Source organism: Salminus brasiliensis, assembly GCF_030463535.1.
Source record: "Salminus brasiliensis chromosome 20 unlocalized genomic scaffold, fSalBra1.hap2 SUPER_20_unloc_1, whole genome shotgun sequence".
NCBI classification, from domain to species: domain Eukaryota; kingdom Metazoa; phylum Chordata; class Actinopteri; order Characiformes; family Bryconidae; genus Salminus; species Salminus brasiliensis.
This window is the reverse complement of record NW_027326636.1, coordinates 172,607-188,403: the sequence shown is the minus strand read 5'-3', so window position 1 is coordinate 188,403 and position 15,797 is coordinate 172,607. Positions and strand designations below refer to the sequence as shown.

At 46.5% G+C, this 15,797-nt stretch overlaps 1 protein-coding gene across 1 annotated transcript; it reads left to right on the top strand.

Annotated features, from left to right (window-relative positions):
- Window positions 1-173: 173 nt before the first annotated feature.
- On the top strand, window positions 174-13,117 carry LOC140548736 (uncharacterized). Its single transcript, XM_072671855.1, has 19 exons — window positions 174-229; window positions 4,637-5,780; window positions 6,792-6,885; window positions 7,214-7,319; window positions 8,031-8,141; window positions 8,245-8,294; window positions 8,380-8,560; window positions 8,648-8,807; window positions 9,186-9,288; window positions 9,822-10,184; window positions 11,340-11,350; window positions 11,438-11,519; window positions 11,724-11,776; window positions 11,866-11,902; window positions 11,995-12,082; window positions 12,219-12,381; window positions 12,595-12,625; window positions 12,740-12,771; window positions 12,896-13,117. The coding sequence occupies exons 1-19, from the start codon at window positions 227-229 to the stop codon at window positions 12,916-12,918; spliced, it is 2,835 nt and encodes a 944-aa protein (XP_072527956.1). The 5' UTR covers window positions 174-226; the 3' UTR covers window positions 12,919-13,117.
- The last annotated feature ends 2,680 nt before the right edge of the window (window positions 13,118-15,797 follow it).

Below are 15,797 nucleotides of genomic sequence, written 5' to 3'. Positions count from 1 at the left end.
CTGAGTCGTGCTGCAGTTGATTGTACAAGGGCAGAAAGGCACAGTCAGTCCACACCTCAGGGAGAAAATGACAGTTGAGTGAAAAGTGTTGGCTCATCATTTCTGATGCTGCTTCAGCGCAGGCGGAGCGGAACTGACAGAGCAGTGCCCGAAAGTGACCGACTGTGACCGGCAGAGAGGGAGTCGGCACTGATCTCCTGCCCGGCGTCCCACAGAACCTCTCATTATGGTATGTATGTATTCTTCCCGCACGAGAGGCTGGTAAGGGGGCTCTGGGGCTCTGGGCGGCTGCAGGTCTTACAGCTGTGCTGACTATTTATGGCGTGAGCAGGGTTTATTTGCAGGTACTGAGGGACTGTTAGCAGGAAGTGTGTGAGTGTTCAGCACTGCATTTTCAGCTTTTGACCTCTTCTCTTTATTCGGTTCTGTGATGTGTCCCTCAGCCCCTGAAACACGGAGCTCTGAAAGGTTTCCTTTAAACATTGGAGCTCATCCAAGAAGAGCTTAATGGAGCTCCATCGTTCTTGACACATCCCAGAAGAGCTTAATGGAGCTCCATCACTCTTGACTCATTCCAGAAGAGCTTAATGGAGCTCCATCACTCTTGACTCATTCCAGAGGAGCTTACTGGAGCTCCATCGTTCTTGACACATCCCAGAAGAGCTGAGTGGAGCTCTGTCGTTCTTGACACATCCCAGAAGAGCTTAATGGAGCTCCATAATTCTTGACTCATCCCAGAGGGGCTTACTGGAGCTCCATTGTTCTTGACTCATCCCAGAAGAGCTGAGTGGAGCTCTGTCGTTCTTCACTCATTCCAGAAGAGCTTAATGGAGCTCCTTCACTCTTGACTCATCCCAGAAGAGCTCAATGGGAGCTCTATCACTCTTGACTCTTCTCAGAAGAGCTTAATGGAGCTCCATCACTCTTGACTCATCCCAGAAGAGCTTAATGGGAGCTCTATCATTCTTGACACATCCCAGAGGAGCTTACTGGAGCTCCATCGTTCTTGACACATCCCAGAGGAGCTTACTGGAGCTCCATTGTTCTTGACTCATCCTAGAAGAGCTGAGTGGAGCTCCATCATTCTTGACTCATCCCAGAAGAGCTTAATGGAGCTCCATCATTCTTGACTCATCCCAGAAGAGCTTAATGTAGCTCCATCATTCTTGACTCATCCCAGAAGAGCTTACTGGAGCTCCGTCGTTCCTGACTCATCCCAGAAGAGCTGAGTGGAGCTCTGTCGTTCTTCACTCATTCCAGAAGAGCTTAATGGAGCTCCATCATTCTTGACTCATCCCAGAGGAGCTTACTGGAGCTCCACTGTTCTTGACTCATCCCAGAAGAGCTGAGTGGAGCTCCATCATTCTTGACTCATCCCAGAGGGGCTTACTGGAGCTCCATTGTTCTTGACTCATCCCAGAAGAGCTGAGTGGAGCTCTGTCGTTCTTCACTCATTCCAGAAGAGCTTAATGGAGCTCCATCATTCTTGACTCATCCCAGAGGAGCTTACTGGAGCTCCACTGTTCTTGACTCATCCCAGAAGAGCTGAGTGGAGCTCCATCATTCTTGACTCATCCCAGAGGGGCTTACTGGAGCTCCATTGTTCTTGACTCATCCCAGAAGAGCTGAGTGGAGCTCTGTCGTTCTTCACTCATTCCAGAAGAGCTTAATGGAGCTCCATCATTCTTGACTCATCCTAGAAGAGCTTAACGGAGCTCCGTCGTTCCTGACTCATCCCAGAAGAGCTGAGTGGAGCTCTGTCCTTCTTCACTCATTCCAGAAGAGCTTAATGGAGCTCCATCATTCTTGACTCATCCCAGAGGGGCTTACTGGAGCTCCGTCGTTCCTGACTCATCCCAGAAGAGCTGAGTGGAGCTCTGTCGTTCTTCACTCATTCCAGAAGAGCTTAATGGAGCTCCTTCACTCTTGACTCATCCCAGAAGAGCTTAATGGGAGCTCTATCACTCTTGACTCATCCCAGAAGAGCTCAATGGGAGCTCTATCACTCTTGATTTTCTCAGTAAAGCTTAATGTAGCTCCATCACTCTTGACCCATCCCAGAAGAGCTCAGTGGGAGCTCCACCACTCTTGACTCATCAGTTCAGTCATTCTGACTCATCCCGACAGTGTTGGATGGAGCTTCATCCCTCCAGCTCATCTCCGTGCCGCCGCTCTCTCAGCGAGTCGTTAGTAAGGGCTGTCTGAGCACCTCTGGCCGTGCAGTGCAGATGCTGCGAGCGGAGGTCTGAAGTGGAGGCTGTGTTTCACACCTCTGCATGATCACAGCACTACGAGGACACACACTTCCTTTACTGAAGAGCCCGGGCTGAATTCGGCTCTGTAGACTCCTAGCCTAGCGCCGCTCGGGCTGCTCACTGCCGAGTCCCCTGTTCTCCAGCTTCTAGAACCAGGTAATGTTCCACTGGGTGCTCAGGGTGTGTTTGCTCTTGGGAAGTGGAGGCTTACGTGGCTCACAGGTAATAGAGGCTAATGGAGGGGACCTAGCCGTGGGTAGGTGGAGATGGGGTGCAGGACGTCCGTGCTCAAAAAAACCGACAGATTTCCAGGTTCTGAAATTGCGGTTGGTTCTGCTCTGTACGACTGCAGTCCATGTTCTAGATAACGGTGAGTCAGACAGGGCCTGGTGTAAAACGACGCAGCCCCAACACGTTCTAGATAATCGACCGCAGAAGTGTAGACTTGGTTTCTTGTAGGGTTAGAGGTTTCGTCTTCTCGCTAGCCTCCGCGGTTTGGGTTCTCCAGGCTTTGTTGATATGCACTGTATGGACAAAAGTATTGGGACACCTGCTCCTTCTGAAATCAAGGGTATTTAAAGAGCTGATGCTGCTTCTGTTGGAATAACTGTCTCTACTGTCCAGAGAAGAAGACTGTCTACTAGATTCTGGAGCAGAGCATTGCTGTGAGGATTTGATAGCATTCAGCAACAAGAGCATTAGGCAGGTCAGGATGTTGGATGATGATGAGGTGGGGTGGTGATCATCCCCAACTGCCTAACTCATCCAGCTCCACCATCATTCCATGAACCACAGTTCCTCCACTGCTCCACACCTCCTTTACACCCCTCTAGCCCACCCCTAGTGCCTGGCATTAGGCAGCATGGGGGTCGGGATGTGTCGGAGATCATCTTCGTGACTTGGGTAGGTAGGGATGAACAGGGAGATGGGCGGAGCCTGTAGGGAGCAGTGTGGGGGCTCTATCAGGTATGGTGTGCACCAGCTCAGTTCTCAGTTGTGAGTGTGTGTCAGAGCCTATCATACCCCCCCCCCCACCCCCCTCCAGTGCCCACCACCGGACTTTCAGTCTCTTAAGCTCATTTCCTGTAAGGCCACACTCGCCTCTTTTCTAGCATGCCTACACTTCCGTAGTTTCGTACGAGAGCCCAGGCCTGTGTGTGTGTGTGTGCCATATGTTAGACCCTATGTTAGAGACTGTGGTAAAACAGGGACGCTGCGCTTCACCGCACTGTCCACTGCGCTGTGTGTTACAGTGGGAGGGCAGGACCGGCTGTCGGGTCAGGCTGCTGGTCAGTGGTGAGCTCCGGGCACTCAGAGCTGCTCTCGTGACAGGGCTCTGTGTGCAGGCTTTTCTTCACGCCTGGAGGTGACATGCGCCTATGAGAGTGTAAATGCACATGCGGTTTCAGACAGCTGTTAAAAATAAAGCCAGGCCTCTCCCTAACTCACTCTGACACACACACACACACACACACACACACATACACACTTTGTCATATTTTAGTATGTATGCATGCAAGCTATTTGGACAAAAGTATTGGGACACCTGCTGATTCCTTGTTTCTTCATGGACAAACTGCATGTGTGCATTTGCACATCAGTGTCTGCAAAGTAGCTGAATGCATTTGTTCGAAGGGGTGTCCACATACTTTTGGACATGTAGTGTATGCAATGCAACACTGTGCAGAGGTTTCAGGCTGGATGTGGACCCTAAATACCTGAGAACTGCTGTATGCTGAATGGGCGGGGCTAAAGTGCTATAGGCTGTTTTTTACAGTGTTCTCTTATATCTTGAACTGCCTGAATAACCCAGACTTCCTCTGATGTCTGTCTGTGTGTGTGTGTGTCTGTCTGTGTCGGTGTCGGTGTCTGTGTCTGTCTGTGTCTGTGTCTGTGTCTGCGTCTGTCTGTGTCTGTGTCTGTCTGTGTCTGCGTCTGTCTGTGTCTGTGTCTGCATCTGTCTGCGTCTGTCTGCGTGTGTCTGTGTCTGCGTCTGTCTGCGTGTGTCTGTGTTTGTCTGTGTCTGTGTCTGTCTGCGTGTCTGTGTCTGTGTTTGTCTGTGTCTGTGTGTGTTTGTCTGTGTCTGTGTTTGTCTGTCTGTGTCTGTGTTTGTCTGTCTGTCTGTGTTTGTCTGTGTCTGTGTTTGTCTGTCTGTGTCTGTTTGTCTGTGTCTGTGTCTGTCTGCGTGTGTCTGTGTCTGCGTCTGTGTGTGTGTGTCTGTGTCTGTCTGCGTCTGTCTGCGTCTGTCTGTCTGTGTCTGCGTCTGTCTGCATCTGTCTGCGTGTGTCTGTGTCTGTCTGCGTCTGTCTGTGTCTGTCTGTGTCTGTGTTGGTCTGTGTCTGTGTTTGTCTGTGTCTGTCTGTGTCTGTGTGTATCTGCAGGGAACCCACAGTAACTTCAATGCTGTGAAGTCTCGTTTTAACGTTCCTGCCCCCACACTCGCCCCGCCTCCACTGAAGCAAGCCGGCCTCCTGCCCCCCGGCAGCCCCCGAGTGCCACAAAAACCTTTCCCCTATCGCCAAGCCCCGCCTACACACACACACATGTACCCCAGTCATGCCCCCAAGCCCAAACCCCCCCCCTTTAAGCCTGGCGTCGGCGGCATCTCCATGGAGCCGAGGTTTAAATCCCCCGTCCCACCAGGGAAGCTGCCTGGTCCCCCTACTCCGCCCAGTGCCGGTAAACCACCTGCAGGTTCCATCAGTACACTGAAGGAGGCGCTAGAGAAGGGCAGCCGGGATGAGAGTAAAGGACCGCCATCAGCACCCGCCTTCACCCCTAAACCGCTGGGAGGCAAGTTCCCGCCAGCCGATGGAGAAAAAGAGCCGAAATCCGCTGGCACACCCTTTCCAAAAGCCCCACCCACCTGGAAGAAGCCACCTCTGAAAGAAGTCTCCAGTCAAAGCCCCACCCCCAATGACACAGGCTCCACCCACAATGCCGGAGGCTCCGTTCAACTGCAGAAGAAGCTGTTCATGGGCAGGATGAGCGAATCAGAGCCGCAGAAGGAAATCTCCAGTAGAAGCCCCGCCCCCAATGATGCAGGCTCCACCCACAATGCCGGGGGCTCCGTTCAGCTGCAGAAGAAGCTGTTCATGGGCAGGATGAGCGAATCAGAGCCGCAGAAGGAAATCTCCAGTAGAAGCCCCGCCCCCAATGATGCAGGCTCCACCCACAATGCCGGGGGCTCCGTTCAGCTGCAGAAGAAGCTGTTCATGGGCAGGATGAGCGAATCAGAGCTACAGAAGGAAATGTCCAGTAGAAGCCCCGCCCCCAATGATGCAGGCTCCACCCACAACGTCGGAGGCTCTGTTCAGCTGCAGAAGAAGCTGTTCATGGGCAGGATGAGCGAATCAGAGCCGCAGAAGGAAATCTCCACTCGTGATTCTGTAAGCTCCGCCCCTAATGCGCCAGGCTCTGACCAGCCCCAGAGGAAGGCTTTACCCAGCCTGGTGTCTTTAGGAATGTGCCCGGCTAAACCCAGGAGGCCTTCTCACGTTGACCTGCAGCCCTTCAGGAACCACGGTGAGGTCATCTCCTACCAACAGTCCTGAAGACATTTTTAAAGACACTTTTTCTTATATACCCTTAAACTTAGTCCTGACCCTAAATCTACCCCTAAACCTGGTCCTTACGTCCTTCTGTAAACCTTTGAAACACTGCTAAACCTCACAGAAGACCCACAGTCCCCTCGAAACTCCTGAAACATGCCTAAATCCATCCTTAGCCATCTAAAACTCTCCTAAACCATCTCTAAACCAGCTCTGAATCCCCTAAAACACTCCTTAACACACTTAAACTCGTCTCTAATCCCCTAAAACTCTCCTAAACCAGCTCTAAACCAGCTCTGAATCCCCTAAAACACTCCTTAACACACTTAAACTGGTCTCTAATCCCCTAAAACTCTCCTAAACCAGCTCTAAACCAGCTCTGAATCCCCTAAAACACTCCTTAACACACTTCAACTCGTCTCTAATCCTCTAAAACTCTCCTAAACCATCTCTAAACCAGCTCTGAATCCCCTAAAACACTCCTTAACACACTTAAACTCATCTCTAATCCCCTAAAACTGTCCTAAACCATCTCTAAACCAGCTCTGAATCCCCTAAAACACTCCTTAACACACTTAAACCCGTCTCTAATCCCCTTAAACTGTCCTAAACCGTCTCTAAACCAGCTCTGAATCCCCTAAAACACTCCTTAACACACTTAAACTCATCTCTAATCTCCTAAAACTGCCCTAAACATTTCTAAACCTCTAAAACTTTCCTAAACTCATCTATAATCCCCTAAAGCTCTCCTAAACTGTCTCTAAACCACTTCTAAATCTCCTTAACACACTTAAACTCCTCTCAACAACCCTCAAACAGACGGTCCTCTGAACCATCTCTAATCCCCTAAAACTGTTCTAAACTCATCTCTAATCCCTTAAAACTGTCCTAAACTCTTTTTAATCCCCTAAAACTGTTCTAAACTCATCTCTAATCCCCTAAAACTGTCCTAAACTGAAGCTGAAGAGTGTTTGATGTTCCTCAGGTTCTGCTAACTCCGCCCCTGACGACGTGTTCCCACCACCTCCACCTTTCACAGCCCCACAAGAAGGCCCACCAGCACCTCCACCCCTCCCACTGTGAGTAAACCCTGGATGTCTGGCTTCTTTTTGGTTGCTAAGAGGTTGCTAGGCGGTTGCTAAGCTATTGCTGTGGCTAACCCAGGTGGTTGTAGTAAAGATGCTAGGTGGTTGCTATGCTGTTCCAAGTGGCTGTTGGGCAGATGCTGAGCAGTCCCTTTGGTATCCCAGGTAGTTGCTGTGGAGATGGCAGGTGGGTCCTATAAAGTGGTTGTTATGCAGTTACTAGGCGGTTGCTGTGCCATTCAGGATGGTTGCTGTTGGTTTCTGGGGGCTGTGAAGAGTAAGGTGGATCATCTGAGATGTTTGTTTGTTTGTTTGTGTACAGGAGGGTGGTGGAGGAGGAGAGTTACGATGATGTTGGATTGATAAACTCGGGACCGTCCAAACCAGGTTCACACACACACACACACACACACACACACACACACACTGCTTAACACACCACTAACCACACTGACCCACAACACACTTACTGCATAACTTTGACCCTCATTTCTTCACAGCCAGGCGCTGGTCGCCATGACTACAACACAGACACAGCCCATAATTTATCTCCTATCCAAACCCACCAGTGCAGCTACACGAGTCTTCTGAGTTTTATATAGATGGTGATGATGATGATGATGATGAGGGTAAAATAGTGAATAGAGAATCTGAACTAATGCAGTTCTCTTTAGGGACTACTTTCTGTAGCAGCACTACACCCTGCAGCATGTATCCCTCCACCATTTTAATGATCTGGTTCTAAAAGCAGGTTCTAGAGCCGAACTCTTCTCAGAACTCTGGTAGAACAGTGTCTCAGGCATCAGGCAGCGTCTTCATCACCATTAGGTGAAGAACTTTCTGTGAGGAGCTTTTATTAGAGCTTCAGACGTCTGCTTCCCTTCACCCCCACTGTAGAACAGCTCTAACTGGAGGAGGTTATCTAGAACCTCCACTGTACAACAGCTCTGACTGGGGGAGGTTATCTAGAACCTCCACTGTAGAACCACAGCTCTGACTGGGGGAGCTTATCTAGAACCTCCACTGTAGAACCACAGCTCTGACTGGGGGAGCTTATCTAGAACCTCCACTGTAGAACCACAGCTCTGACTGGGGGAGCTTATCTAGAACCTCCACTGTAGAACTCCAGCTCTGACTGGGGGAGGTTATCTAGAACCCACCAAACTCCCACTCTGAGTGAGTCTGTTCTCTTGTGTGTATCTATAATAACTGGGTTCTCTGTTTCAGGTCACAAGGACCCCGAGTTTGAGGTAAATCTGCTTCTCCCGGGTTCTGAGCCGGGCGGCGCTGTAGTGCGGGAGGGGGCGGGGTTTGTCTTTATGGGTCTGATTCTGTCCATCCTGTTTCTCTAAGGACGAGTTTGATGAAGACTCGGAGACGTATGAGGATATCGAGGACAGATGGTAAGAGATGCCCCACCCATTCAGCCTACAGCTGTTTAGCCCCACCCATTCCAGATGTGTTGACGCTGCTGTCGTTATGGAGCAGGCCGGGCGCAGAGAGCGAGAGAGCGAGCGAGAGCAAGGAGACGAGCAAGTCGAAGAAGGACAAGGAGTCGAAAAAGCAGAAGAAGAAGATGGAGAAGGAGGAGAAGGAGCGGGCGGAGCGAGAGAAGAAGGAGAAGAAGGAGATGGAGAAGAGGGAGCAGGAGGCCAGGAAGAGGTTTAAGGTGAGGGGAGGAGGTGGGCCGCAAATTGAGGAATTATGGAGTATGTTGCCATGGCGACCCTGTACCCTGACGGCTCTGTGTGTGTAGCTGAAGGGTCCGGTGGAGGTGGTGCTGAAGGGCAGCGTGAGAGCCGACTGTAAGGGCAGTAAAGTTGACCTGGAGCTGGAGGGGGGTGAGAGAGTGGAGGTTGTTCGCACGACCGGAAACCCGGAGGGACGCTGGCTCGCCCGGACCAGCCGCGGATACTGTGAGTTACCATGACAACTGGCTCCACCTCCTCCCTGCTTTAAAAGGACACATAACCCCCCCCCCTCCGTCCACTTACATCACTTTCTGATGCAATGCATAAGCCCCGCCCCATCACTGCCTACTGTACTCTGATAGGATGTATATGCACTGCCCATCCCTGTCTACTGTGATTAGGATGCATAAGCCCCGCCCCCCCAAAAAAGATGCATAAGCACACCTGCTTCTGCCCACCTGTTACATAAGCCCCGCCATTCCCTGGCCAATTTCCTCAGATAGGATGCAGAAGTCCCGCCCCTTCTTTGATCACTGCACTTTAATAAGAGCTGTACTGAAATACTGTGTGTGTGTGTGTGTGTGTGTGTGTGTGTGTGTGTAGATGGGTATGTAAGGGCTGACCTGGTGGACATTGAGGGTAGCACACAGCAGCCGGTCAGCGGGGACGTGTATGACGACGTAGCAGCTCCTGATCAATCTGACAGGTACACACACTAATTAACACACTCCTCTGCAGGCTCCGACCCCCTGTGTGTGTGTGTGTGTGTGTGTGTGTGTGTGTGTGTGTGTGTGTGTGTGTGTGTGTGTGGGGTTGGATTCACTACCTGTAGCGTAGTGTACCTGCTCCCTCATTAGGGCTGAATAGGATTTCTGTGGGCGGAGTCTGAAGCAATTAGGATTATGTTAATGAGTTGATTGATGGTTAATGATGAATCATTAATGATGAATAGTTAATTATGAAATGTTTAATGATCAATTATTAATTATGAAATGGTTAATAATGAATAGTTAATGATGATTGATTATTGATGAATAGTTAATGATGAATAATTAATGATGAATAGCTAATGATGAATAATTAATGATGAATAGTTAATGATGAATAATTAATGATGAATAGTTAATGATGATTGATTATTGATAAATATTTAATTATGAAATGTTTAATGATGATTAGTTAATGATGAATAATTAATGATGAATGAGTGTGTGTGTGTGTGTGTGTTTGTCTTTTCAGTTTCAGTAAAGGTAAGGTCAGCGCTCCTGTGTGGGCAGTTCAGTGTAACAGACTCGTCACGAGCGAGTGTGTGTTCTTTACACTGCTATTGGCTGAGCCATGTGTGTGTGTGGGTGTGTGTGTGTGGGTGTGTATGTGTGTATGTGCGTGCGTGTGGGTGTGTGTGTGTGTGTGTGTGTGTGTGTGTGTGTGTATGTGTGGGTGTGTATGTGTGTATGTGTGTATGTGTGGGTGTGTGTGTGTGGGTGTGTATGTGTGTATGTGTGTATGTGTGTGTGTGTGGGTGTGTGTGTGTGTGTGTGTGTGTGTGTGTGTGTGTGTGTGTGTGCGTGCGTGCGTGTGTGGCTTCATGCATAAGTGTTGGTGTTAGTGGTGTAACTGGGTTACTCACCAAAACTCAGCCATAACAGTGTAGAATTTACCTGCAGCTGTTTACATAATAAGAGTCTCCAATACAAACAAACAAACAGTGTCAGAATAAAAGTCACTAATACAGACTTTCAGAATAAAAGTCACTAATACAGACTGTCAGAATAAAAGCCACTAATACAGACTGTCAGAATAAAAGTCACTAATACAGACTTTCAGAATAAAAGTCACTAATACAGACTGTCAGAATAAAAGTCACTAATACAGACTTTCAGAATAAAAGCCACTAATACAGACTGTCAGAATAAAAGTCACTAATACAGACTGTCAGAATAAAAGCCACTAATACAGACTGTCAGAATAAAAGTCACTAATACAGACTGTCAGAATAAAAGTCACTAATACAGACTTTCAGAATAAAAGTCATTAATACAGACTGTCAGAATAAAAGTCACTAATACAGACTTTCAGAATAAAAGTCACTAATACAGACTTTCAGAATAAAAGTCACTAATACAGACTGTCAGAATAAAAGTCACTAATACAGACTTTCAGAATAAAAGCCACTAATACAGACTGTCAGAATAAAAGTCACTAATACAGACTGTCAGAATAAAAGCCACTAATACAGACTTTCAGAATAAAAGCCACTAATACAGACTGTCAGAATAAAAGTCACTAATACAGACTGTCAGAATAAAAGTCACTAATACAGACTTTCAGAATAAAAGTCATTAATACAGACTTTCAGAATAAAAGTCACTAATACAGACTTTCAGAATAAAAGTCACTAATACAGACTGTCAGAATAAAAGTCACTAATACAGACTTTCAGAATAAAAGTCATTAATACAGACTTTCAGAATAAAAGCCACTAATACAGACTGTCAGAATAAAAGTAATTAATACAGACTGTCAGAATAAAAGTAATTAATACAAACAGACTTTCAGAATAAAAGCTGCTAGTATAAACAGGCCGTTTCAGAATAAAAGTCACTAATAGAATGAAGCAGTATTCCTAAATCCTCTCAGACTGGAAGCTAAAATGACTAAAATAACATCTCACATTTTATATGAAAATATTCTGATCCGTGACTCAAAAGCCATGATCTGATCTGAACCGAGCTGAACCGTGAGGTTTGTGATCAGTTACACCACTGGTTTACATACAGCACTGATACACCAGCAGGACAGACAGGATTATTGATTAGTGTGTGTGTGTGTGTGTGTGTGTGTGTGTGTGTGAGAAGTGTGTCCTCCTGCAGCCCCGGAGCCTGAGATTGCTGATGATATTTATGACATGGTGGATGAAGGAGACTCAGACGCTGGGTAAAACACTGTACTGTAAACAAACAAACACACATTGCACACACACACACACACACACACCTGCAGGAACAGCACAGGCGGATTTGCTGCCCCCTAGTGGAGAGCAGCGCGCAGTAGTCCAGACTCTGCAGATGACTGACCCCACCACACACACTCCGCTGTTAGCCCTGTTAGCATGCTTTAAATAACACCTTCCTCCCACAGTTTCCCTCCTCCTCCTCTTCTTCCTCCTCCTGACTTCCCCGCCGCTGACGGAGGTGAGCGTCTCTTCACTGGTAATTAGCGTGAGTTCAGTCCTCCCCCAGTCCTCCCCCTAACCTCTGTCTCCTCTCGCCTCTGCATGAAGACACGTACGACGACGTGGGGCCGTCCAGCCTGGCCAGGTCAGCTGGTGTGACCGATATGGCTTGTGTGTAGCTGTAGCTGTAGCTCTGTCTGACTAAGCGCTGACCCCACCTTCTCCCCTCTGCTGCAGCGCTGCACCCACCAAGACCCAGGACATGGATCCCAAGAAGAAGAAGAAGTTCGAGAAAGAGGAGAAGGAGTTCCGCAAGAAGTTCAAGGTGAGAGCCCTGACCACTGCCAGTCAGCGGGGTGATGAAGATGATGATGAAGATGTGTCCTCCTGCAGTACGATCAGGAGATCCTGGTGCTGTATTATGATGATGATGGTGATGATGAAGATGTGTCCTCCTGCAGTACGATCAGGAGATCCTGGTGCTGTATGAGGCCACGGTCCTGCCCGCTCTGGTCTGTAAGAAGTTCAGTGGTAAAGACCTGGTCATCAGGCCTGGGGATGTCCTCAGTGTGATCACCAGCCCCAAGGACGGCAGACTCATCTGCAGAAACAGCGAGGGCAAATGTGAGTCTCACACACACACACACACACTCACACACTCTCTCTCTCTCTCTCTCTCTCACACACACACACACACTCACACTCACACACACACCCGCACACACACGCGCAGTTCTAATACACACTATATGCTGTTATTACACATTTATAAGTTGTTATTACACATTTATAAGCTGTTATCACACGGGTTACTGTGAGTGTTCCTCTGCTCTGCAGTTGGTTTCGTGTCCGTCAGCAACATCCAGCAGTGAGTAGCCTGTCCTTACCTCCGACACACACACACACACACACACACACACACACACCGCTGCTGATTTGCGTTTAACACCTCTCCGTGTCTGTGTGTGTGTGTGTCTCTCAGGGATTCTGATATCTATGACGACGTGGGAGAAGGTACTGTGAGCTCAGTGTGGTGGTTTTATACGCAGCTGCTCCATATGCACTTCCTGTAACACCCTGCCTGCTTGTTTGTGTGTGTGTGTGTTTGTGTGTTTGTTTGTTTGTTTGTTTGTTGCAGACTGTGTGTACGACAACGACTGAGTGGAGATGTGCCCCAGTACTCCGCACTGCTGCAGATCTCCTCACTCGCAGAGTCTGAACTAACTGCTGGCTATAAATCTCCTAATGAGGGTGGAGGTGATGGAGGTGGTGGTGGAGGTGTTTTGGTCGCATGGGGTGTGTCAGTGTTTGTCTCTGACAGAGAGGGACATGTTTGCTCTTCAATAACCTGAGAATATTAAAGCTGTTCATTTGTCAAAAACGAGTCTGCTTCTTCAATACACCCACTCCTGCAGGGGGCGCTGTGGAGGCGCTCACTACAGGCCTGCAGGGGGCGCTGTGGAGGCGCTCACTACAGGCCTGCAGGGGGCGCTGTGGAGGCGCTTCTAATAGTGAATAGCATGCAAAACAGTCCAAATTAGTGCCCTATTGAGTGAATAGGGTACAAATAGCGCACTATGTAGTAGATGGTAAGCAAAATAGCACACTATATAGTAAATAGTGTACAAATAGTGCACTATGTAGTGGATGGTAAGCAAAGTAGCACACTATATAGTAAATAGTGTACAAATAGTGCACTATGTAGTGGATGGTAAGCAAAATAGCACACTATATAGTGAATAGGGTACAAATAGTGCACTATGTAGTAGATGGAAAGCAAAGTAGCACACTATATAGTAAATAGTGTACAAATAGTGCACTATGTAGTGGATGGTAAGCAAAATAGCACACTATATAGTAAATAGGGTACAAATAGTACACTATGCAGTGGATGGTAAGCAAAATAGCACACTATATAGTGAATAGGGTACAAATAGTGCACTATGTAGTAGATGGTAAGCAAAATAGCACACTATATAGTGAATAGGGTACAAATAGTGCAGTATGTAGTGGATGGTAAGCAAAATAGCACACTATATAGTAAATAGAGTACAAATAGTGCAGTATGTAGTGGATGGAAAGCAAAGTAGCACACTATATAGTAAATAGAGTACAAATAGTGCAGTATGTAGTGGATGGAAAGCAAAGTAGCACACTATATAGTAAATAGGGTACAAATAGTGCAGTATGTAGTGGATGGAAAGCAAAATAGCACACTATATAGTGTATAGGGTACAAATAGTGCAGTATGTAGTGGATGCAAAGCAAAATAGCACACTATATAGTGTATAGGGTACAAATAGTGCACTATGTAGTGGATGGAAAGCAAAATAGCACACTATATAGTAAATAGGGTACAAATAGTGCACTATGTAGTGGATGGTAAGCAAAATAGCACTTTATATAGTAAATAGGGTACAAATAGTGCAGTATGTAGTGGATGGTAAGCAAAGTAGCACACTATATAGTAAATAGGGTACAAATAGTGCACTATGTAGTGGATGGTAAGCAAAATAGCACTCTATATAGTAAATAGGGTACAAATAGTGCACTATGTAGTAGATGGTAAGCAAAATAGCACACTATATAGTAAATAGGGTACAAATAGTGCACTATGTAGTAGATGGTAAGCAGAATAGCACACTATATAGTGAATAGGGTACAAATAGTGCAGTATGTAGTGGATGGTAAGCAAAGTAGCACACTATATAGTAAATAGAGTACAAATAGTGCACTATGTAGTGGATGGTAAGCAAAGTAGCACACTATATAGTGAATAGGGTACAAATAGTGCACTATGTAGTAGATGGAAAGCAAAGTAGCACACTATATAGTGAATAGGGTACAAATAGTGCACTATGTAGTAGATGGTAAGCAAAGTAGCACACTATATAGTAAATAGGGTACAAATAGTGCAGTATGTAGTGGATGGTAAGCAAAGTAGCACACTATATAGTAAATAGGGTACAAATAGTGCAGTATGTAGTGGATGGTAAGCAAAATAGCACACTATATAGTAAATAGGGTACAAATAGTGCACTATGTAGTGGATGGTAAGCAAAATAGCACACTATATAGTGAATAGGGTACAAATAGTGCACTATGTAGTAGATGGTAAGCAAAATAGCACACTATATAGTGAATAGGGTACAAATAGTGCACTATGTAGTAGATGGTAAGCAAAATAGCACACTATATAGTGAATAGGGTACAAATAGTGCAGTATGTAGTAGATGGTAAGCAAAATAGCACACTATATAGTGAATAGGGTACAAATAGTGCACTATGTAGTAGATGGTAAGCAAAATAGCACACTATATAGTGAATAGGGTACAAATAGTGCACTATGTAGTAGATGGTAAGCAAAATAGCACACTATATAGTAAATAGGGTACAAATAGTGCACTATGTAGTAGATGGTAAGCAAAATAGCACACTATATAGTAAATAGGGTACAAATAGTGCACTATGTAGTAGATGGTAAGCAGAATAGCACACTATATAGTGAATAGGGTACAAATAGTGCAGTATGTAGTGGATGGTAAGCAAAGTAGCACACTATATAGTAAATAGAGTACAAATAGTGCACTATGTAGTGGATGGTAAGCAAAATAGCACACTATATAGTGAATAGGGTACAAATAGTGCAGTATGTAGTGGATGGTAAGCAAAGTAGCACACTATATAGTGAATAGGGTACAAATAGTGCACTATGTAGTAGATGGAAAGCAAAGTAGCACACTATATAGTGAATAGGGTACAAATAGTGCACTATGTAGTAGATGGTAAGCAAAGTAGCACACTATATAGTAAATAGGGTACAAATAGTGCAGTATGTAGTGGATGGTAAGCAAAATAGCACACTATATAGTGAATAGGGTACAAATAGTGCACTATGTAGTGGATGGTAAGCAAAATAGCACACTATATAGTGAATAGGGTACAAATAGTGCAGTATGTAGTAGATGGTAAGCAAAATAGCACACTATATAGTAAATAGAGTACAAATAGTGCACTATGTAGTGGATGGTAAGCAAAGT

What these genes read in the sequence shown, in the direction of transcription:
- LOC140548736 (XM_072671855.1), top strand. An exon ending in CCGGACCAGCCGCGGATACT is followed by an intron (nt 8,808 to 9,185) that starts GTGAGTTACCAT and finishes GTGTGTGTGTAG; the next exon opens with ATGGGTATGTAAGGGCTGAC. An exon ending in AGTTCCGCAAGAAGTTCAAG is followed by an intron (nt 12,083 to 12,218) that starts GTGAGAGCCCTG and finishes GTCCTCCTGCAG; the next exon opens with TACGATCAGGAGATCCTGGT.